This window comes from Clarias gariepinus, chromosome 7 (assembly GCF_024256425.1).
Source record: "Clarias gariepinus isolate MV-2021 ecotype Netherlands chromosome 7, CGAR_prim_01v2, whole genome shotgun sequence".
Classification (NCBI taxonomy): Eukaryota; Metazoa; Chordata; class Actinopteri; order Siluriformes; family Clariidae; genus Clarias; species Clarias gariepinus.
The window spans coordinates 38,142,501-38,166,181 of NC_071106.1; the positions used below are offsets into that span (position 1 = coordinate 38,142,501).

The 23,681-nt window shown below is 37.3% G+C and overlaps 1 protein-coding gene across 5 annotated transcripts in view; it reads right to left on the reverse strand.

Annotated features, from left to right (window-relative positions):
* Positions 1 to 1,297: 1,297 nt before the first annotated feature.
* ppfibp2a (PPFIA binding protein 2a) overlaps positions 1,298 to 23,681 on the reverse strand; it is a 40,815-nt gene continuing 18,431 nt past the window's right edge. For 2 of the 5 annotated variants that reach the window (XM_053500030.1, XM_053500028.1), the window contains 19 exons: positions 19,442 to 19,534; positions 17,465 to 17,576; positions 16,955 to 16,987; positions 15,317 to 15,378; positions 12,998 to 13,073; positions 12,628 to 12,716; positions 12,458 to 12,525; positions 12,289 to 12,349; positions 10,803 to 10,844; positions 10,567 to 10,678; positions 8,273 to 8,408; positions 6,340 to 6,471; positions 5,906 to 6,056; positions 5,331 to 5,442; positions 4,883 to 4,971; positions 4,664 to 4,786; positions 3,415 to 3,540; positions 2,623 to 2,811; positions 1,298 to 1,705 (listed from right to left, as the gene is read on the reverse strand). In XM_053500030.1, coding sequence (XP_053356005.1) covers positions 1,577 to 1,705; positions 2,623 to 2,811; positions 3,415 to 3,540; positions 4,664 to 4,786; positions 4,883 to 4,971; positions 5,331 to 5,442; positions 5,906 to 6,056; positions 6,340 to 6,471; positions 8,273 to 8,408; positions 10,567 to 10,678; positions 10,803 to 10,844; positions 12,289 to 12,349; positions 12,458 to 12,525; positions 12,628 to 12,716; positions 12,998 to 13,073; positions 15,317 to 15,378; positions 16,955 to 16,987; positions 17,465 to 17,576; positions 19,442 to 19,534 — 1,935 coding nt within the window. In that variant the 3' untranslated portion in view covers positions 1,298 to 1,576. Of the gene's footprint in view, positions 1,706 to 2,622; positions 2,812 to 3,414; positions 3,541 to 4,663; positions 4,787 to 4,882; positions 4,972 to 5,330; positions 5,443 to 5,905; positions 6,057 to 6,339; positions 6,472 to 8,272; positions 8,409 to 10,566; positions 10,679 to 10,802; positions 10,845 to 12,288; positions 12,350 to 12,457; positions 12,526 to 12,627; positions 12,717 to 12,997; positions 13,074 to 15,316; positions 15,379 to 16,954; positions 16,988 to 17,464; positions 17,577 to 19,441; positions 19,535 to 20,516; positions 20,742 to 23,681 lie in introns of all 5 variants that reach the window. The other 3 variants (XM_053500026.1, XM_053500027.1, XM_053500029.1) reach the window with 3 other exon arrangements.

Sequence of the window (23,681 nt, forward strand, 5' to 3'; positions counted from 1 at the left end):
CAACAGCCAAACTCAGACTCGTCCATCAGTGTGGTTCGTCACTCCAGAGAACACGTCTCCACTTCTCTAGAGTCCAGTGGCGACGTGCATTACACCTTTTTTTCTCTCTTTTTTTTATTAAGTATAGTTATCCAGCAATATTATATACATACTGTAGAAAGTATGTTGTGTAAATTTCCACCATGAGTCTTGTATGTTTTAAGATATTTCAAAAGAATGCTATATTTCTCATCTTGGTTTAATGTGTAACAGGATTACAAATAGTGATAGAATACAGAATATTGCACAAAAACTTCCTCTTAATTCACGTTTTTGGCAGCAAGTTCTTCATTTCTAATCAAAGCCTGCCTCCTTCTGGCTGATCAGAATTCTTCAGGAGCACTAAACCCATTTTCTTCCATCAAATCCCTCATAAATAAACAATCATTTAAAATATTATCAGTATGAGGTTTTACAGTATGTAGGGAAAAACGTGTTACTGTAACATGCATGGAAGGAGTCTCCAGTCTCAGAGCCATGACAGTCAGAGGTAAAGGGGTTACTTAAAAATTTCATGAAAGAAGAGTTTACATGTTCTGGTTTCTCATAATATTCTTAAATTTTTTTTTCAACAAAAAACTAGCTGAGTGCTGTGTTGTGAGGAGAATATAAGATTTTAGGATTTTGGGAAATTAACATCAGACTTGACAAACACAGCACCAAAGTACTACAAATCTAGTTTTCTTTAATGAGCATGATCCAACATAAGACATTTCACTAACTGACTGATGAATCCACACCCACATACTTGAGTTTATTTCAGGAATTAAATAAAATAAAGTCTAAATTAATAGATAAATTAACAGTTCTCTTAATACTCGGCTTAGTTTATTCCTGTTTCTCTGAATTATTCTCTGCTCCAACTGCTCAATGATTTCTCTAAGCAGGATCTCACTTACTATCATTCTTTACTCTGTGCACTTTGTGTGTGTGTGTGTGTGTGTGTGTGTGATGTGAAACATCTGCTCATACACCACTTTGTACCACTTGATGGCAGTGTTGCACAAACAATCACCACCAGCCATGAACCCCACAAGACCAGATCAAGTCAAACTTCTAATTTGTTTTCCTTTACTTTTGATATTTTACACAAATTGTATCCTTGCAAAAGATCACTTAATCCAAAATACATCAAATGTAATCATTATGCTGCAGTTGATTATGATTAGAAAGGCAGGTAATAAATATACAGAATATAAAAATATCTATTTGGCATAAAAACAAAGGTGGAAAAGAAAAGAATTGACTGGTTTATTTATTATGGAAAGCGTTAAGCATTGATGAGTTGACGTGTTGATGATTCGTTACAGCGACATGACAAAAAGGCGGACATGTATGAGCAAATCGGGATTATTGAGCAGGGATCCTTCAGTCTGGGCGAGGGTTTGAGCTGCGCTGTCCATCCGAGTGAAGAAGATGAACAAACCGATCACCGTAAGAGAGAAGATTAGGACGTCCATGATCAGGTGATCTCCATTAAATCCAGTCTGTCTGAGTCCAGAAGAAGCTAAAAGCTGCAGGAGTATTGAAGTGTTTGCTAGAGCTGGTGGGTCGCACCATTTAAAACCAGTGAGCTTCCCATTTCTACTGGGCAAATATAGTCTGCTGATTCATCAGGTCTCCGCTTCCTCAGGTGGCTGAAGTTGGAGAAGCTGAGCTTCTTTGGCTGGGACGAGGAACATGAGGGAAGGAAGGGAAAATGTGTTACTACATGTTCAACGACTATTTATATAAAGTAAATGAAATCAGAGCTACAAAACTGTCATGGCAATATTTTTCCAAAAGCGTACCGAGCGTAAGGTATGAGTGATGACCAGGGTTAGAGATTTATACTGTATCAATGTGTTCATTTTAAAATTGACCTGATAATAAAAACTGGATGACAAAGTTTAGATTGTATTTTAAAAAAAGCATGAATGGTGTTCAAGTCAAACTGGGACTTTTCTATTGCTCGCACACGGTCTCTATATAATCCCCTGATACACTAATGCACTTATCCCAGTGTTTCACTAGTGCTTGGACACCATCAAGGTAGAAAGTTTTCTCAGTACACCAGGGCCGTGATCTAAAATTCTGGCCTCCCGGGAACTCCTTTAATGCCCCAAACATTAAAATAAAAATTTGGAAATGGCTGTACGGGTGTACTCCCAGCCGACCTCCTGTAATGTAAAATTGAATAATTGCTCAAATTATTGTGTGTACAGTTCCAACAGACAGATGCGTCTCTTCCGTAATACTGGTGACAACTTACCTGTTGATTTTCAAGGATCATAAGTTCTTTATTACTTTGCGTTTATGGGAACGGCTGCAGTGGGCTCCGAGCCACTTCAGCCAAGATCATGGACGTCTTTAAACCGTTTGCACCATTCAAATGTTTTACTGCGGCTAAGAGTCTCATCACTATACTAAACCTCTCTAACGGTGTCAATCGCTTTTATACTTCCATTCAGTAGAAATTTCTGATGTAAAATTGTTCTAAATAGCATGCTACAGTATTATTACGCCATAATAATTGATGTACTGTATTAGCCTTATTACTTCGCTTCAGCACAGCAGTATGACTCAGTGTATCTGATGTCGTACCCGGACTTTAGCGGTGGTGGTGAGCGGCGTGTGCCCGCTGGCGTTGGCGTACTCGCGTTTCTCCTGCTGAGCCTGAACTCCGACCAGACTGCTGAAGTTGGTGGCTAAATGGCGTCTGAGCAGGGTTTTCTGAGGAGGGATGTTCAGCAACATGGCCAACGTCTCCGAGGTAAACCGAGGCTCCAGGATCTGAAGATGAATCAGGAAATAATCAAAATGTGGTGTTTATGATAAACTCAGAAGTAGATATCTAAACAAAATCATAGCACAGTATGAGCAGAGTCTCCAGTGTCAGCACTTTTTTTTAAAACAAGCTGAAATGTTCATTTAATTAATTCCTTTATTATATTATTATTATCAAAAGAGAGCCTGGTGAGAAGCCAACTGTCTATAGCAAAATATAGTATTTATGTGAATTACTTTTTAAGATTTCTATTTATTTTTTAACTTGCAGTTATAGAAGAGTATGTAATTAAAAGTGTCACCATTACAGCACCCTGCTGTGGATTATTTTTCTATTACAGTATGCCACTGTATGTTTTATTTCTTACAAAAATCTAAAAAGAAATTGCTTAGATGGTGAGAAATTATCATCCAACAATATACAGTTAATTTATCCTAAAGCTACTTGTCAGAGGAAAACCGCAACATTTCAAACACCATTTTCAATAAAATAATAGTGAACTCATAACAAGTTGCACCCTGTTTATATTTATGATATATTGATTAATTAGCTTTTAAAGCGGGAGATCCGTAGCTAAACACTGCAGTCGCTTTTCCCATGTGACTCACTATGAGGCCTCCGTGCACGCCGCTGCCTCTGAGATTAGGAGCGTATTCAGCCAAGTCCACCGAGCGCAGCCACTCCATCACGCGGTGATTAGACCACTGCACCACCTCAGACGGAGAGGTTTTATTCTGAGAATTCAGACACAAACACAATGACATGCAACTTCATATCGAGATGAGAGGTATAACATTTATCAACTTAATGCATGTTTTTCAAATATGACAGCTACTGTAAAAGAATCTTTTCCTTTTTTTATTTAAACTTTTCTTAATAATTTAATTAAGTGTTATCTTGTTTGTCAAAAATATTTAAAGTAAACTATTAAGGAAAAAAACTCACTCCCTCTCACTCATCATCTATATGGCTTTATTCTGTATTCAGGGTCGTGGGGATCTGGAGCCTATTCCAGGAGACTTAGGGCATGAGGCAGGGTACACTCGGGGGACAGGGCGCCAATCCATCGCAGGGCACACACACATACACACAGTACGGGCAATTTGTGAATGGGAATTAGTCTAACCTGCATATCTTTGGACTGTGGGAGGAAACTGGAGTACCCAGAGGAAACCCACCAAGCACGTGAGAACATGCAAACTCCATGCACACAGAGACAGGAATCGAGCCTGGCCGGGAATGGAACCCAGACCCTAGAGGTGCAAGGTGGCAGTGCTAACCACTACAATAAATGGTTTGTTTATTTCCGTGTTAATTTATTTTTTATTTTTTATTGTTTTCTAAGTTTCCTTCAAACGTTACTGACATAAACGACAACACTTCATTAAAGGTTTAAGAAAAGGTTAATAAAGAAGAAGAGGAGAAGAAGAAGCTCTCATATTTGAAGAAATTCTCAACATGAATTAATAAAAGAATGTATTAACTAACAAACAAATAAATTGAACTATTTTTGAGCAAAACATAAAAAATACATAAAATCTATGTATTTTTGCTTTTATTCATTAAATCTGATTTACTGAAAAAAGTATAAATTATATATATATATATATATATATATATATATATTAAAAATTGTTATATATAAGATTAAAAAATAGAAAAATGTTTATCAATGACATATTTTTTAAACAAACAAACAAACATAATATAGTGTAATATAGTGTAATATAATATAATATAATAGAATAGAATAGAATAGAATAGAATATAAATTTACAATGTAACCGCAAATAAAGAAGAAAAATGTATCAACATATTTCTCTCTTGGTCCTCTGGCTGTGGACCTTGATCACACACCTCGTCTCCTGGTCTGCGCCTCAGGCAGTGCGGGTTGAACTTGTTCACGTGAAGGACGTGGATGGCGCACTTGATGCTGAGATGATGGAGCTGACTGGTGACCTTCAGGAACAGAAGGTCGTTCTGTAAGAGGACGATGATGGAAACAGTGTTAAAAAGATACACACTGGTACCATGTTAGCATCATGTGATTTCCTGTTGGTCAGTTACTGGTCTTACCACAGTGAGATACTGGAGCACCCTGCCATCCACTCTGCTCTCATAGAACTGGTCTTTATACTGGGGCAAGCCGATGTCATCCAACCAGCCTGAGGGGAACACCACGTTTACACAGCTGTTCGCTTTTTAAAATGTCAGTTACAACATCAAAAGTTTTCAAACTTTCCTGTGAGCTTTAGACTGGAAATAGTCGGAATTAGTATTCATTAATTGTAATGTTTTTTTGTTTTTTTTTTAACTTTATAATTTATTGTGGCTTAATAATTAATTCGAATTTACAAAACCACCATCAGAGGGTGTAAAAACTTTTGCACACAACTGCAGTTTTTAATTATTTTTTTTTATTTTGTGAATCTATCTATCTATCTATCTATCTATCTATCTAGCTCAGAGTTCATGAGCTCAGAGTCTTACCAGCAGTAAGTAACATTATTACAAAAGTACGTACGTGTGACCCAGATGTGATCGAGCTCCGAGGATTTCTCCATCGCCCTGTTGTTGAATGATCTGAGAGCCAACTGTAGTTTCTTTCTGTGTAGCGGATGTTTGATTCCCATCTCCTGTAATAATAATAATAATAATAATAATAATTGAAATTATACTTAAGCCAGCGCACAGTTATGCTTCTGTAATGTCTGTTATCAGACATATTCTCATATGCTTTAGACATGTTTTAGCTCTATATAGCTTTCTATAAACAATGAAGTAATATTGCATAAGTGACATTTCAGATACAGTATGGCCAAAGTTTTTATTTATTATTATCAGCTAACCGGCTCGTTAGCTCACACTGATTTGTACATTTGTATCTGTTTTGACCTGGAAAGGAGTGGAGTTTGATGTGGCCAAACGATTAATAGAAACAGTGTAACATTGCCGTGGGTTTATCAAAAATATTGAAATCCACCTCAACTAATCAGAACCAAATAGTGGATCACTGCATTAACTGTTGTATAAGTGTATTTAAGCTATATATACATAAACATAGTATTTTTTTGTCAAGGAACTGTACTGTTAAAAGACCTTCTCAAATTCCTGCGGCGTGGCGGAGAGGAGGGTCTGCCCATTGATCACCCACTGACGTGCCAAGCTGACGTACTGACCAAGCCCAAAGTCCTCCAGCCAACCGCACACCTGCTCCGTGGTCCAGTTGCAGAACGGGACCGTCATGTCTCTGAATGTAGGAGGAAATCCATCACCCACAGATCAAACACACAGCGAAAAGAACAAGGATTTTCTTATCATTATTACATTTGTGGTAAAACCCATGCAATTTCTCTCAGGTTATATTTCTCAGTAGCGTATATTACTAATTGTAGCATAATTACAACATAAGTAAGTGTAAATTATTGGGAGTCACAGTTTCTTAATTACATATAATAATTATTTCGAACTGGAACAGAAGGTCATTGTCAAATGTGCACCAATTAGTAAATAAATCTAATCTGGACTCTTACCGAACAGCGCGGCCCGAGTCAGGGGTTCGAGCCAGACGTGGTCCAGCTGTGGCTCTAAATCCTCCTCTCTTAAACTCAGTGGGCTCCAGATCATCACCTGACGCCAGACCTCCCGACTGCGTCCTCCTGATTCTAAACACAGACACCAGTTGTGTTCACAACATAAAATAATCTCCCCCTGACCCAGAGATGTCTTTTACCTCTATCAATCAATATATCAATCAATCATCAATCAATCAATCAGTAATATTTATGCTTAAAACAATATCTTCATCTTAGTTACTGATGGCATAATGAGGTCATAAGGCAGTGAATAAATGGCAGTTTGTTTGTTTTATTTATAGAAATATATTTTGTAAAGAAAAGTATGAATATATAAGTTTTTTAAAGTTTTTTTTAGGAAGGAGCAAGAGAAAGAATTTTTTTTAGCATGTTATAAAAAATATACATCTTATATACATGTATTGCAAGGGTTATAATTATTATTATTATTATTATTATTATTGCTGTTATATTTAATTTGATTTAGTTATATAATGCTTAACATCATTTTTTATTTAAATTGTGTTTTTCCACAACTTTATACTATTTCATACACCGTAAAAAACATTATAATTAGTAGTAGTAGTAGTAGTAGCAACAGTAGGCTGAGAAGGAGTAATTAAACAATAAGAATAATAATAGAAATGTTTAAATAATGTTTAAATCATACAAACAGCATATATTTATTTATTTATTTATTTCATTGCCACTAATATAATTTAAGCCTTGTTCACACGGGCGTTAAAATCGAGCGTTTTTCTACCGTTCGTAGCGCGCGGTGAACGCAGATCAAGCGGTAAGTGTTTTCTACACATAGGAGTCAATGAGAGTGTTTACACAGGCTTTGGTGATGTGCGTTTTTCTGGCTGCGCGTTTATATATACGTTTATATAGCGTCAAAAAAATGTTGCATGCAGCTTTTTCTTGGTGTCCAAATCCAACGAACGCAAGGAAAACGCTTCTAGTACGTTTTCTTCGCGTTTATTTTATGCTTCGGAGGACCAGATAGATCCCATAGTCCTACAAGCTATACATAGGGAAATGAGGAAAAAAGCTAAATAAAATGTCGGAGGAAGTTGTAATTGAAATTGTAATTTCCTCATACACCACAAAAAAACTTCCTTTAATCCGACATTGTGCAGTCAGAGGGTGAACCCAGTAGCGGAGGTGATTTTTTCTCTTTCTACTGTATCTCGCCCGATTACAAGAAGATTAAAGTCTAATATAGCAAAATGGTCCATATTAAAAGGAAGCACCTCAAATAAAACTACAAAGGTTTTCATATCCAGTTCCTGACACACTGCCCCCACAGGTTAACACACAAACTACAATCTGGGCTGCAGGCTGGCTTTAAACAGAACGAACGCCAGTGTAGAAGTCAATCGAGCGCCATTACAAAACGCAACATAACGTTTTGTAGTGGCGTTAACCCAGTGTAAGTATGTATCCAATGATGTAAATTTTAAAGCACTTTTTGTAAGTCGGTCTGGATAAGAGCGTCTGCCAAATGCCTAAATGTAAATGTAAATGCAACATAAACGTCTAGGACGTTGAGATCGCGTTCGTTTATCTAAATATTTTACGCCCGTGTGAACAAGGCCTAATGTTTGGGGGGAAAAAAGTATTTATCTACTTTTAAAATATGAGGGTGAGTCAAATGAAAATCCCAAACAGTGCAACATAAATGTAATTGATTTTATAGCACTCATAACAATACTGAAATAAAAAATTATGTTCAATAATCTGATACAAAAGTTTTTTTGTTTCTTAGTTTTTTTGTTGTTGTTGTTTTTTTTGACTCACACTCATATTTTGTAAGGAACCATTTGACCGGAGTAGGTTACAGGGTTCATTTAGTAGCAGGCACGCAGAGTCTCAGCTCCACACTCACTTCCCCCAGAGTTTGCGAATGCTCTTGTTGTTCTTCATGTTTTCCTGTGAGACAGGGGAATGTTCTCCTGAATCCACACCAGACGACGTGGGTGATGGATCGCAAGCTCTCGGCTCTTCTGTTCTCTCTGTCTTTCCTGTGGGACGAGATTTATAAAGGACACCGAGTGACCTGTGTGTAATCGCGGGAAGACAATCTACAGCAGTGAATGTTATTATCCTGCATCCTGAAGGTGAGTTCACACAGAAAAGTGAGAGGTGTGATGCTATCAGTGAGGGTACAGTAATTCTGTTATGGAATGTTAAATGTGGTTAGTGTGTCTTTCCAGGATCTCAAGAATAGCAAAGAAATTGCTGGAATGAAATTGTGTGAAATGTGAATGAGTCTGTGCTTTTATTAAAGCATAAATTAAAGATAATAGCTGTAATGGTACGATTGCGCTCCATTAAACCTTTTAAATCACACACGCACACACACGCTGTGCCCTTAACAAAGCATCTGTCTTTATTTTAGATCAAGTGTAAATGTCATTATTTCCTATTAAAAGAACCACCTGCCTAATATTAAAAAGGTCCAAAACAGTCCTGACCCATCGTGCCCTGGACTCCACTAGCCCTTAAAAGGCTTGAGTGGTATAACTGGCATCAAGGTATCAATAGCAGATCCTTTAATTCCTGTAAATTGTGAGGCAGAACCTTCATGGATCGCGACCCTGAATACAGCATAAAGCGATATAGAAGATGAGTGAGAACCTTCATGGATCTGCCTTTTTTTGGTAGAACATCCCACAGACGCCCAATTGGATTGAGATCTGCAGAATTTGGAGGCTAAGTTGATACCGCAAACTTGTTGTTGCGTTTCTCAAACTATTCTTGAACCATATTTGCAGTGTGCCTGCTGACAGAAGCCACTGCTATGAAAGAACACTGTTTCCAGGTAGGTGTGTAACTCGGTCAGCAACAATGTTTAGGTCAGTGGTACAGCTGGGATTGGACCAGACAGACTAGTCTTATCTCCACACACACATCAGTGAGCTTTAGCTGCATATGACCTTGTTGAAGGTTCATTAATTGTCTTGGAGGACTTTTGGAAGGTACCAACCACTGGATATCAGCCCACAAGACCTGCTGTCATGATCACATGTGAGCAGAAGAGGGTAGAACAGTCACAGTTTCTCTTTCTTTCCTCTTTGGTTAAGGTTAAAGGTATTCTTTACCTTACACTTTACAGAGCACTGACACTGGAGACTCATCACACAAATGTTAAACATCTCTCCGTATCTAAGTGTCCTCAAGTTTTTAATCTTTCAGTGTTCACTGTATACACGTTTATTACCAGGGGCCAGGGGTAGCTCAGTGGTTACTGAGCTACCCCTAGAATCTTCCGGACTACGGTTCGGAAGATCCCAGGTTCAAACCCCACAACCACCAAGTTGCCACTGTTGGGCCCTTGAGCAAGGCCCTTAACCCTCAACTGCTCAGATGTGTAATGAGATAAAAAAAAAATGCAAGTCGCTCTTGATAAATGCCTAAATGTAAACGTATTACCTTAGAAACAATAGCATTAATAACAAACACCTTCCAACCAATCAGCTTTCAGAAAACTTGGTTAAAAGGATATTTAATGCATAATTCAGGGCAAGATTTAATAGAAATTTTGGAAAAGAACACACCGGGCCGTCTAAGTAAAGCGGAAGAAGAAACTACACCTGCGGGTTCCGGAGAAAATGCTGATCTTTGATCTGCACACTGACACATCTGCAAACATCTGGGCTGAGTTAACACTAAAAAGTAGCTGAAGCCACAGGTCCGGTTCCCCGGGCGGAGAAAGAGAAGGAGCGAGAGTAAGAAACAACTCGGGCTTCACATAAAAGCCCAAACTACACCATCTGATCAAAGGCAGACGTAAATCTTGGTGTGGAGCAACAAGTGGCTTTCATTTACTCAGGAAAGGAAAGGGTAGAGAGGGAACAGAGGTGAAGAGGAGACGATAGAAGAGAAGAGAAGAGGAGAAAAGAGAAGAGAAGAAGAGAAGTGAGAGAGGGGAGGAGATGTTTTTTCCTTCTGCTTTCTTACTTTCGTTCTTTTTTCCTTCTTTCCTTTTCCATATCAACCTATTTCAAGTTATTTGTTAGTCTTGACATCTTCCCTGTTCTTATCTCCATATATCAGTGCATTCTCTCTGCACCTCGCCCCCTGGGGTTGCCATGACATATTAATTTAAAAGCATCATTTAGACCCTGGATAGACAACACATCACATGACCCATAAGAGTAATCTATAATAAGCTCATACTCTGGTTAACGTCTCCGTCCTGGCTGTCTTCCAGAGACCTCGGCTCCGAGCCATCGCTCTTATTACCGTCCATCAGGATGCATTTCCCATTCTCTGGTTTGGACGGAGACCCCTGTTTGTGGTAGAAAAGAGAAGCTCGACAGTTATAAAGTGAAGGAGTTTATCTGATGGCACTGACATTATGCTCAGAGTCAGACGTGAATTAATCTGAATTGAGTTCAAAAGCAAATCCGTACCTCATCTGAGCCAGCAGGATCTACAGGAGTCCCGGTTAGATTCTACAGGATTGACACAAGATCGGATTTAATTAGAATAGGAATGAAATATAATTAGAGCTATTCACTAATTAAACAAGCAACACAATTTCAAGAATTTCAATAACAATATACCATAAGCTGATAAGCTGACAACATAACCAGTTCAATTAGGTATGAGTGCAAAAAAGGAGGGATTTCACGACTCTGCTGGACTCTGGGCATGTAAAGTCGTGATAATATATATATATATATATATATATATATATATATATATAAAAGATTTATATAAACTTAAGCTTGGCTGTGTTTAGCCTAATTGTAATCCAGGGTGTGATGAACACTATGTAAAAACTTTACACATTTCCCAATAATTATGTACCTGTAGAGAATACAGCACTTGGGGTCAAACTGTTACAGGAAAATAATCCATGCTGGACTGGTGTGATCTGACCTCACACAAAGTGTCCTTAAGTAGTTTATTCCTCTTATACAGTACCATGTCATAATGAAATCATGGTATTTTTAAAAATGTGTATATAAGAATGGTGTAAAGTGAAAACCTTTATTAATTTGACATCAATCAATCAATCAATCAATCAATCAATCGCATAATTAATAAATTACATAAAGAATAAGCTAATTGCAAATTGTATATTAAGTTATCTAATTATTTATTCTTTTATTTTTATATTTATTTATTATTTTTAAACATTAAAATGAATTACTGCCCTCTTAAAAGAAATTTGTACTATAAAATATTTTGTTACAAAAAAAATTAAATAACCACAGTTTCTCTCACAAACCTCTTACTTTTATTTCTTCTTTTTCTTCTTCTTCTCCTTATTGTTATTATTATTATTATTATTATTATTATTATCATTTTATTATTATTATTATTGTGATGGTGTTTATAATAATAATAATAATAATAATTATAATAATTATAATAATAATACACATTATATAATGTATTGTATAGTACACTCTATCTCATTTTTGTTTCTGGTTGTATTTTGAGTTTAACTGTAGTGTTCTAGTGCAATTGTTCTTTTAATGTAGTCAAATCTGTCCTTCTATTTTATTCTATCGTTCCATTGTAGGTCACGGACATTATTGTAAGCATTTCACTGCATATCATACTGCGTATGGTTGTGTACGTGACAAATGATAAAACAAATAATAATAATAATAATAATAATAATAATAACCTGACAACCTGACATTTTATAACAAAACCACCAATAATAATAATAAAAAGGTCCTCAGTCCTAAAGATGAACAAGAATCTAAATTAATCACCTTTTTCTAAATCTGTATTTACTGTAGCTGCTTGTCCTTTAAATCTATTTTTGTTTGTTTGTTTGTTTGTTTTTTAACAGAAAACATGGGGCAACTTTTATCTTTTATATAAATAACCCCCATTTCACCTTTTCCAGTATAATTAGTTGTGAATGAAAAGACAAACCTTTTGGGTTGATTCACTTTTCAGATCTTCGTGGCTGCTGGACAGATTTCTCATCTGTAAACTAGACAAAAAGCAAATGATAGAGTAGATAAAAACAATGTCTTTCTTTAGTGAAATACTTTGCACTTTAATATCAGACTTGTAATAGAACAGACAGACATTGTGATACCTGCTTTCTGTTTCCTTCGGATCAGTTTTTTTGCATATAAGAAGCGGAGATGATCCACCAGACAGCATCTTAAAAAAATGTGAGATGGATAAGCATTAGCGGCGTGAACATGACGGCAGAAAATTACGCAGTTTGATGCAACCATGAAGGAAGTGAAATACAGAGTTTACCTCCGAGTGAGCTTTAACGGTGAGAGCTTTTGTCTTCACTGCTGCACTTTGCTCTTCATCCTCACTGCTGACTTGTGCTGTGGATGTCTCTGTGGAGGATTATTAGTAAAAGATTTTTTTTAATTTATTTAATAAAATAACAAAAATCATACATTGTAGGACAGTATGAGTTGTCGTCTTTTGACACCAAAGCATTGGACAATTTACAGTACACTATGCAGAATAAAAGTGTATCTGTATTTTTTTTATTTATACTGTATCTACTTTCCTTTTATTAAACCATTATGCTTATGGTTTGGGATGATTGAGTGTATGTTATGATTAGCTTTTGATGTTAGTCACATGGTGTAAGATCGTTTAGTAGGCTCACGTTGAAATAAAGGCTTGCCGTCTCTGAATTGTCTGCAATGGCTCAGGAGAAGAGAAAGCTCCTCTATACGGCGATCCTGCACAAACAAAAACATAAAAAGCAAGTAAGTAAGTGAATAAATGTTACACTAAAGACAATATGACTGAGGCCATGTCCACACAGAGCCGGGTATTTTAAAAACTGAAATTTCCCTCTGCGGTTTTGGTGTTTTGTCTACATAAATCAGTTTTGGTTGTTAAAAACTGAGCTTTAGGAAAACTTTGTCCAAAGTGAAGGTTTTCCCAAACTCCATTTTCAGTTTGCACAGGAGGAAACAGAAATGTTGGCTAGTTGTAACGTTACCTTGTGTGTCGATGTCATCGTTTCTGTCCTGGTCTCCTTGATTTAACTTCAGCTTTGTTTATGAGGATATTTATGCAATGGCGTACAGTAAACCTGTGACTGTGTTAACGTAGTTACTGGACTTTTTACATATGTGTGTACTGTACATACACACAGTTACTCATACAGTACATTACATTAACGAACAGTGGTGCCTGAATGTACTACGAAGCTCACTGCTGCTACATGCAAAACTCAGAAGACACACAGACCCCACAGACAGCGATGGCGGTTTGGGACCAGGCGTGGTTGGACTTCTGCAAAGCGCAACAGGTGAGGACGTTTTGTCTAGGCTTCTGATTGGCCCCCTGTTAATTAGCGACGCTCCTAACAGCACTTAACAGGGTGTTTTGAGATATTTTTTAAATGTAGGTTGTGTGGACAGACTCATTTAAATAAAAGAAGTAGAAAAATACCTGGCTACATGTGGACATGGCCTGATATACAGTACAGTTTGTTTTTCATTCCCACATGCTGTATGTAGCTAGGCTTTGTATTATATTTCTAGTACATCGAAATAAAAAAATGTGCTTTGGACAGAACAAAATGTTCTTATGTCAAAATGAACTTAAGGACAAATCCATATAGAAACAGTGATTTGTCCAAATAACCCATAAAGAACCATCAAAGAACCCATGTTTTCTGAGAGTATGGATCGTGTTAAGGAAATCTGAAGCACCCTGTGTTTTTCTCTCAAAACTTCCCCAGCGATGGAACGTATCCGAGCACTTTATGAGGATTATGCAACCCTTTAGATTATCTGAAAATAATCTTCCTGCCCCTGCTCGCTCAGACCGTGGTACACGGCGGCACAGTTAAACGCAACATGGGCTAAATTGCAGAGTTGCGATTTTGGCAGCGACTTCAGAAAACTGGGTGTGTTTTTGAAGCGATGCCCTAGAGCAGACCCTGCCACGTCTCGCTTACTGCAAACACATGACGGGTCTTGGCACGGACCCGCACCTTTAAGTGTGGACTGAAGGAAACGGTTTTAGCCGGGGTTCTGTAAATATCTCATGCTGGCTGAGTCTACAGACGAGAACAGGAGGTCCTGTGTGTGCTTAAAGTGGTGTTCGTTTACTCTTCCACATGTTAGGATGAGGTGGTGTGAAGGAGTAGAAGCAAATTTAAACTTGAAATATCTGATGTGAAGTTGAAATATTCATTATTTTTTTTAAATGGTTAATAGTTCTTACTTTCCAAACAGGTCTCACTTGGATCCAGTCATGAAAGTGGAAACATCTGTTATGGAGTTTTAAATATGCCAGGTGGAACTGTTAATAGTCCTATTGTTAACCAGGCGACTGAGTGCTTCCATATGAAAAAGAAGCTCCAAGAAGACCTCATGGAGCAGATAAAGGAGTAAAACCAGTAAAAAGTTCAAACCAACCTAACCAATGGTTTATAAATAGCAATTTTTATTTCTTTACAACCAAGCACCAGGTCAGTTTAGCTGATTTTTCTTGACAGGTGAAAATTTCTAAGGTCTGGGTGAAAATAACCCAGTGGTTCTTTATGTTTTTTTTTTTTTAAGTTGGATTGGATAATTAAAGACACTTCCAAAAGGAGTTATACAGTATATAAATGAGCAATAAATTATAAGTTTCACCATACACTGATTCAGTTTAAATATATAATCTAATAAAACTGAGTTCTTCAACGAAAATTATGGGTCCTTAACATCAAATTAGTTCTGCATAGAGCAATTTGTAAAAGTAAAAGACTTAAATCTGAGCATAAAACATGCCAATTGCCCATGGGCAGTAGGAGCCTGGTTTTAGAAGCCAAGAAAGCTGGCGTGACATTCTTTAATTTTTCATCCATAAATGGAAAAACTATCCGGACCATTATACTGTACATTTCTAACAATTCATGTTTTTGCTTGTTTGTTTGTTTGTTTGTTTGTTTGTAATTCCAATACCAGGAATTTCCTTTTACCTTTTCATCATTGGCTGCAATTAATAATTCCATTCCAGCTTTTAATTTTAGAAGCTCTTGATCTGCAGAAAAAGAAAGGAAACAGACATGTTTATCACATACTACATTAAAAGACTCATACAGCATGAATAGAAAAACATGATGATTTTTTTGTTGTTGTTTACTGGATTTCATTAGAAACATGCGTCTTGTTTTTCAAGGGATACTTATTGTTTTAACATGCAAAAGTGCAGGAAAAGCAAAGTGATGCTGTGACAAGTTTGCATTGACTTTAGGGACCTTGGGGATTTTTCCTCTTTTTTTGCCCCCACATTCCTCTTCTTATTGCCATGGTAAATAATTAATCCAAGATGTTTCTTCTTACTGCCGTCCATTTACAGTATGTATTTATATCATTCGTGTTTTCTTGTGTTGTGTTTGAGCAAGTCTCGCGGTTAGAAATGCTGCATGTGCCAAGGTTTGATCCTGATAGAGATCCTACTCATGAGAATTTAAATGTAACTGCACTCATGAGCCTTTGAAATAAATATAATTGTATTGCTTACACCAGCTCAGAAAGTAGTCTAAGGTACAGGAATGTGCGGGGGCGTTCTGCAAATCTGATCATGCCTGAAGCCAAATGAATTCTGATCAGTTTATCCATGTCCACATGGGAACTCTGACCAACCCTGTCCCCTTCCAAAGGGCTTCTGACCAGTCTTGTCTGATCTTAAACACAAAATCTGACCCGCTTTGCTAATAGAAATTCTTCCAGGTTTTGCCATAATATTGAAGAAAATCTGACCAATCCTGCCTAATCTCGAAGGAATTGGATCAGACCAATCCATTTCAAAGGAGTTCTGGACAATTCTGCCTGACCTCAAATGAATCTTGACCAGTACTTCATAATCTTAAAGAAATTTTGACCCGACTTTTCCCCCTTTCAAAGGAATTCTGACCAAATCTGCCCGATCTCAAAGTTATAATGACCAATTCTGAAGAATTCTGTCTGATCTCATATTAATTTTGACCAATCATGTCAAACCTTGAAGTAATTTTGACCAGTCTTCTCCCCTTTTAAAGGAATTTAGACCGGTCCACTCCAAAGGAATTCTGGCCAATTATTAGTCATCATTAGTCAGATTCCTGTCTGACCTCGAATAAAAATATTAATCAATCCAATGTATTATCAGTTCCGCCCACTTTTAAAATAATTTTTAAAAACTAAAAACACATTTTCACCAACCCTTTCCCCCCTTAAAGAATTCTAATCAAGTCTCTTCGCTCTCCAAAAGAGTCCTAAACCAATCCTATCCACTCCAAAGGCCATTCTTGACCAACACCGCCTGCTACAAAAGGGTTTCGATCAACTTTTGCTATATAATTCCTAATACATTAGTTTAAGACAGTGTGAGATAGTGGGATACGGTGTAAGCAGAGGAAGTAAAAATAATTCGTTCCTAATCTTAGACCTCCAGATTTTTTATTATGATATTATTTCTGGTAGGCTTATAAGGAGGAATGTATTTGCTAAAACACACACCTTCTAATTTTAATGCCATCATGTATCAAAAAGGAAGAGCAGCACCAGTGGAAAGAACTGTCTTTAAAGCAGTTCTGCATGTGTGTGATAGTAATCAGATATACTAATCAGCTTACGTTTGGTGTTGAGCCGTCTCCTGTATAACTCCTCTAACGATGAGAGCAGGATGAAAAGCATACAGAACTGATGTTAGACACCACACACAACATTACTGTAGACACCATGCAAACACTTGTTATATACAAGCAAACATTAAACTCACACTGCTTGCATTGTATTTCTGAATGAAATGCCACGTTTTGATGCTTTACGCATTATACGTAAGTGCAGAAGTGCAGCATTCTTCTAAGGCTACATGACACCTGCATAAGCCCTTCTCGTCTATTAAAGTACATATAGATTTACAAACACTAATTCCAACAGGAGTATGCTTTACAACTTTAGGTAAAGAATACTCTGGTTTACTCTTGTGGTTAATTTCGTAATGTTTGTAGACAATAGAGGGTGGTGGTTCAGGTAGATTTCCTACTTCTTGGTTCATCAGTACTAACCAATAAACCAATTTAAAAGCCTCTATTTTGTAACAATCAATCAGAATTAAAAAAAATGAAGCAATGTAGACCAACCTCTTTCTGAATTGTCAATGGACACAGGGGATCTGGATACGAGCTGGGCCTGAAGGTTCTCGATCTCTGCATTCTTACACTGCAGAAGATGCTGAAGGCCTGAAATTTCTGCCTGGAAATAAGATTTTTATTCACATCATCCTGTATGTCTACTGAAATTACTAAAAATGTAATAATGCAAAATTATCTGTGAAACACCAATCATGTCAAATTTTTGACGACAACTGAAGTTGTTTAATTGGCAAAGAACATCATTAAATCAGTGTTTCCCAAACTGGTCTTTGGTAAGCCAGATGTCTTCACATCTCCTGATCCTTTTCCTGATGGACTTACTGTATGTATTTACAGCTCAGTTGTGCAAAGAGACATCAGCAGATATACAGGGACTTCAGTTCTGACAAAATATCTTTTCTTTTTTGAAAACTCTGCATCCAGTTCATGATGTCAAATTAGGTTATTTTCAAACCACAAGAACAAATAAAATAGAAAAGATTTATTTAAAAAAAACAGCCTAGTTTGGGAGCTTGGGGTTGTTTTATCCAACACACATATTAGTGCCTGAACATTGTTTTTCACTGTTCCAGTGACTGATATTTTCCACTCCAGAGTCCAGGGACGAACTTCCACCACTCTGATGTTTGGCATTACATTCTGACCTTAGGCGTAAGTGCAGTTTCTTATCCATGGAAAGCTTTCTGATTCAGCTCCAGATAAACAGATTGTATGCCAGTCTCGCGTCCAGAGGCAGTTTGGAATTTAGTATTGATTGTTCCAAAAGATGGCAAGTGGTGTCCACATGTTTGCCTTCACTTACATGTTTTCATTTTCCCAACAGTCGACCTATTGTTGCTTTTGCACATTTACAATTCCCATAAAGAGCACAGTATACCACAGCAGCTGTAGCAGCTAAGAAATGTAATGAACAGAGTGCTGCAGAACATCCTATTCCACTGCTGAGATTTTTTTTCTTTAAAAATTACATAAATTATATACTGTAGCATGTATAAGAAGACTGTGTAAAGAAGGAAGGTCCCAAGACTTGACATAGAAGCTGGTTCGATGGAGGAGGTGGGCTTTAAAAGCAGAGAAATGGAGAAGGAAGGAGAAGTATGAAACTGAAGTGGTGAAGTACTGTAAGTAGAAAGGGAAAGTAAAAAAAATAAAAAGTAGCAGTGAGGTTTTGACACAGTAGAAGAACTAGAAGATAAAGTAGAGCAGGAGGCACTGAGGCATCACGAGCCAAGGAGCAAGAAAAGTAAGGACCTGAAAAAGCAAAGGAATGTAGGACTAGACATTTTGGTGAGGATGGAGGAGGTAAAAGGGGATAAAAGAAAGAAAGGTGCATAGGATATGGGGGAGAAGGCAGAGTTGGAAGCACAGGGTAGGTGTGTACAGTAGGTGAAGGAACAACGAGGACGTGAAAGTGGGTAGGGAAGAGAAAGAGCAAGTGAGCGCATGAAAGGTGATGGGATAAGAAGAAAGAAAGAGTGTGGGTGATGTGGTGGAGATAATGAGAGATAATGGGAGATGGAGGCGGGAAAATGTGAATGAGCCAGGAGAGGAGGCAGGAGCGAGTGGCACTGAGCAAGAGGGAAAGTGTAGAGTAGTAAAGGTACAATAGGAGGAAAAAGTAAATGAGGTGGTGTGGAAGATTAGTTATACTGAGGAGGTTTGAGAGCATAATGGCATAAATGCATTCTAACATGTGTTCATTGTAAAATTTACCAAAACCTTTTTCTCACATTATCAGGCTTTAAAAATGTGACCGGCCTTTTTTTTTTTCTCCACACGTTTATAATGAGGTCAATCAAACGTCAATTGTTAGGACTTAAACAGAAGTGAGAGTAAGTAGAGATGTAGAACAATGAGGTGGAGAGGCTTCATAGGAAGTGGGGCTGAAAAAAGGAAGTTAGTGTGAAACTAAATCAGACCAAAGGGATGTAAAGTATTTGGTGATGTGCATTTCTGTAGGAGTACCTTTGTGGCCTTGAGTTTTCTCTCGTACTGGGACTTTTCATCCTCAAGTTCTTCGACTTTATTTTTGAGCAACCTCAGTTCCTGGAGCAAGCTCTGTGCAGAAAAAAAGGATAAAAAAGAAGTAAATTTAAGTACAGAGTTACATTGATTCCATGCTGAAGTGATCGTTTAGAAGATTTTAGGTAACACAAAAACAAACAAACAAACAAAACAAAAATACATTTTGTTATTTCCTTTTATTTAATTGTGTTTATAAATTTTGCACATTTTAATAAAGTAATTAATTAATTATGTAAAGTATTGCATGAACAATATAATGATGTTACTTTATAATGTCTTTATATACTTATATACAGTATGAATGCATACACTTAAATATAGTGTACAGTATATTTTAATGGGCAGTCGTGGCTCAATCGGTTTAGGTTCTGAGTTACTTAATCAGAAGTTTACGCATCCATGCCTTTCAGCTTACTAACTGGGATATGCAAAAAATATATATATAATAATTTCACTGTGTTGGTAGGAACATGTGACAAATATTTGAATAATAATTATTAGTATAAATGCATAAATAATAGTTTAAAAATAGTCTTATTCACGAATTTCTGCTTTTTTAATACATTTAATAAATAAATAAATAAATGTTTGTTCATAGTTCACACCCCTTTTCAAATCCTAAATAATTTGTTCACATTTCAATAATCTTCTCGTAAGATAAAAAACAAAATATTAAAAGAATACAGCCCTTTGTACATTTTGTGTATAAATTAGAGCTAAATTAAAGTGTTTGTTTGTTTGTTTGTTAATTTGTTTGTTTTTTAATCAGTCACGCATTTCTAAAAAAAAATTCCATGCATTTAATGTGTTAGCTATTTCTTGAGCCCACAACAAATCCACAACACACGTTAAGACATTGCATCAAGCACGAATCACTAAGCACACAGTGAATACTCTTACAGTTTTACCAAACATTATGTAATCACGTAGCAAAGGGCAGGGTTCAGGTTTTAGACCAAAGTCGAGCTGGCAGAACTCAAGCGTTCAAAATCACTCAGGTGCATTCAGTGCCTACACTTTCTCTCCCACAGTGACAGAGCTCCTCAGCACCTAAAACTCCAGAGCTCTGCTCCTCCACACTCATTTCCTCAGCCCCGACTGATTCACTCATTAAAGCGTCGGCATCGGTGTTTCCATCCTCCTGGATCTCAGCGGCTTTTTTCTCCTGGATCTTACAAAAGAGCTCTTGCTGAATCCTGCACATCTGCTCCTGGAGCTCGCTAATCAGATTCACTACGCTCTGACAGAGGAAAAGAACCGGATAGAAAAGCAAGTGTAATCGTAATGCTAAAAGCAAAACAGGCAGAAATTAAACTCGGAACACATGTGCAAGTACAAAACACAGTATTGTGAAGTGGTTTTAAACTTTTCCACAATTTGTAGTGGGAACTGAATTCGAGCTAACTGAGATCTTATTAAGTAAATATACACAGTCAACCATAGCATTAACACCATATAACACAAACACAATAAAGATGATTATCAGTTATATATATCAGTAAACTGCTAACAGGATGATAGGCACCCTAGTCTCACCCATGCCCATGGGGACCAAAAGCCAATGCTGCACAAATTACAGAAAAATGTCAATGCTGGCCATGATAGGAAAGTATCAGAACACCCAGTGCACCTCAGCCCGCTGCGCATGAGGCCCAGGACACGAAAAGCCCGGCCTCCAAACTCCCCAGACCCCAGTCCACTCCAGTACTCATGGGGTGCATTGGACAAACTCACAAGTCCGATTTGTGTTCTGGATGCAAGAGTCCACAAAACACCAAAAAAAAAAAGCATTGACCCATTTACAGATCACTTTTAACCCAGAACAAATCTGAAAACCCATGAAGTTACATTTATGGATAAGAAAATACACATAAAATGACATGATACTGACTGTAGACACATAGTGGGCACATAATCGCGACAGTCTAGGAGATAAAAGAGAAAAGAAAAAAAGAAATCAAGTTGTTTTGGTTGTTTTGGCAGTATCCCCCCCCCCCCCCTGGTCAGCTGGTTTTTATTGTGTTTAGGAGGAAAATGTGTCTTGAGCAGGAAAAATAGAATAATTTAACTGTAATGTTAAAATTATGGCTAATCGAATGGTATCCATCCATCTCTCTCTTTCTCTCTCTCTCTCTCTCTCTCCTGCCAGTTAAAGGAAAAAGTGAAAGCGAGAAGAGAGAATTTCTTGCAAAAAACATTTATTTTTTTCTTAAATTATCTTTTATCCACCGCTGGTTGAGTGAATTGTTTTTATCAAAGTGTGCACTGCCTGTGCATGTGGGATTTTATCTGTTTGACCTGTCAACCCTGGGTTATATTAGATATCACTTGATGTACTGCAGAATCTCGGGAGAATTGGAAATACTGCTCACATAACATGGCTTTATTGCTCACAGCTGTGGTTATGTCTGAATAAAGCAGTGAGGAACTGTTATGTAAAAGTCGGGTATGTCTAAATGTCAGAAATACATCATTTTACAAATTGATGGAGCCAGAAATGCTTCATATCTCATGCCTGGAAATGGTTTGCATGATCTCCTTGTGAGTTTCTCATGGGTTGTGGGGTTTCCTCCCACTTCCTAAAGAAACATCTTGGTCGGAATATTAGCCATGCTAAATTTCCCCTAAGAGTTAAAGTGTGTTTAGATTTGGAATAGGATTCTGAAACCTTGTGCACAGTGTTCCCAGGATAGACGCCAGATCTACTTGGACCCTAATCAGGACAAAGTGCTTACTAAAGAAAATGAATGAATAACAAAGGAGAAAGAATTTTTTGTGACAAAATTGGTGTGCAATTAAAATGTCACATGATCGCAACATAAGTACTATACAGTGAATAGACAAGAGAGGACATGAGATCCTGTATATAAACCATATAAAATAAAAAATTTTGAAATAAAAATGGAAAGAATTGTAGATCAGTGTGTACCTAAAGGAGACCATCCACGAAAAGTCAGAGACCAAGTTAAGTGGGGATTAGTCAGTGAAACAACCAAGACAACAGATGCTTTGTGTAAGCAGATCTGGCGTTCTTTCTTTGCTAAATTCAACTGGCTTAAACTTTTCAGGATCGTTTCATTCTGTGGTACATTTATTAAGCCAAGAGCAGAGAAAAAATCACACAGCAGGAGTAAAGGTACTGCCATTGGAACGTCCTTGCAAAACGTGCCCTCCAGCCAAAATAAACAGGTCACTGAACTGATTTCTGCAAGGTAAGGACTCCCATATAGGGCGCTTTGTTTAGTGTCGGCACTCAGGATGTAAAAGGAAATTAGCCTAAAATGTAAAATTGACACGTGAACCATGATGATGGTAAACAAACAAAGTATCCAGCGCTAAAAAGTAATATAGTTTAGCATTCGAACCAGCGTAAACAACGGTTAAGCAATGACTGGCATGTAAGGGGAGGAAGTATCATGTGATTCGGTGGCAGAAAAACATAGCAGATGAGATGGCTGACATATGATTGCTATCTATAGAGTGCCGCAGAGGGCCGGGGTGGGAGGGTCGCTGCTCACGAGTGAAGCATGGCATGTCAGGGGAATGTTGTGATCCAGATTAGAGCCGCTCACCCAGCAGTTGTCTGAGGAGGAGCGAGACAGCTTGTGTTCCTGTGTGCGGTGTTACAATTCAGATTAAAACCGTTTGCTTGTAACATATCTGTAATTAACGCTCCTCTCTTGAACGTGTCACTTTTAATTGAAAAAAAATAGGTAATAATAATAATAAAAAACTTTGGGGAATAAAGTAAGTTATATAAAAATGCACATCCAAACATTACTTAAATCTAACACATTAACATTTAACAAATTTGTAAATAAAATGCACAATAAATGCAGTATATTAGTCCTCATGCTTGAGGTGTTAGATATGTACAGTATCTACAGGTATTGTATACAGTATGTCTAACACCTCAAGCATGAGGATCAAATTATAATATATTACTGTGTTAAACTGTTTTTTTTTTCTCTGATTCATTTTCCTTAACGCTTTATCCTGTACGGGTCACCAGAGACCTAGAGTCTATCACAGGGGACTCTGGGCACAAGGGACTGTACACTCAGGACGGAGAGGAAATCAATCACAGGACAAAAGCATGTACACACTCTTTACAGGCAATTTGGGAACGCCGATTAATCTAACCTGCATGTCATTGGACTGTGAGAGGAAACCGGAGAAC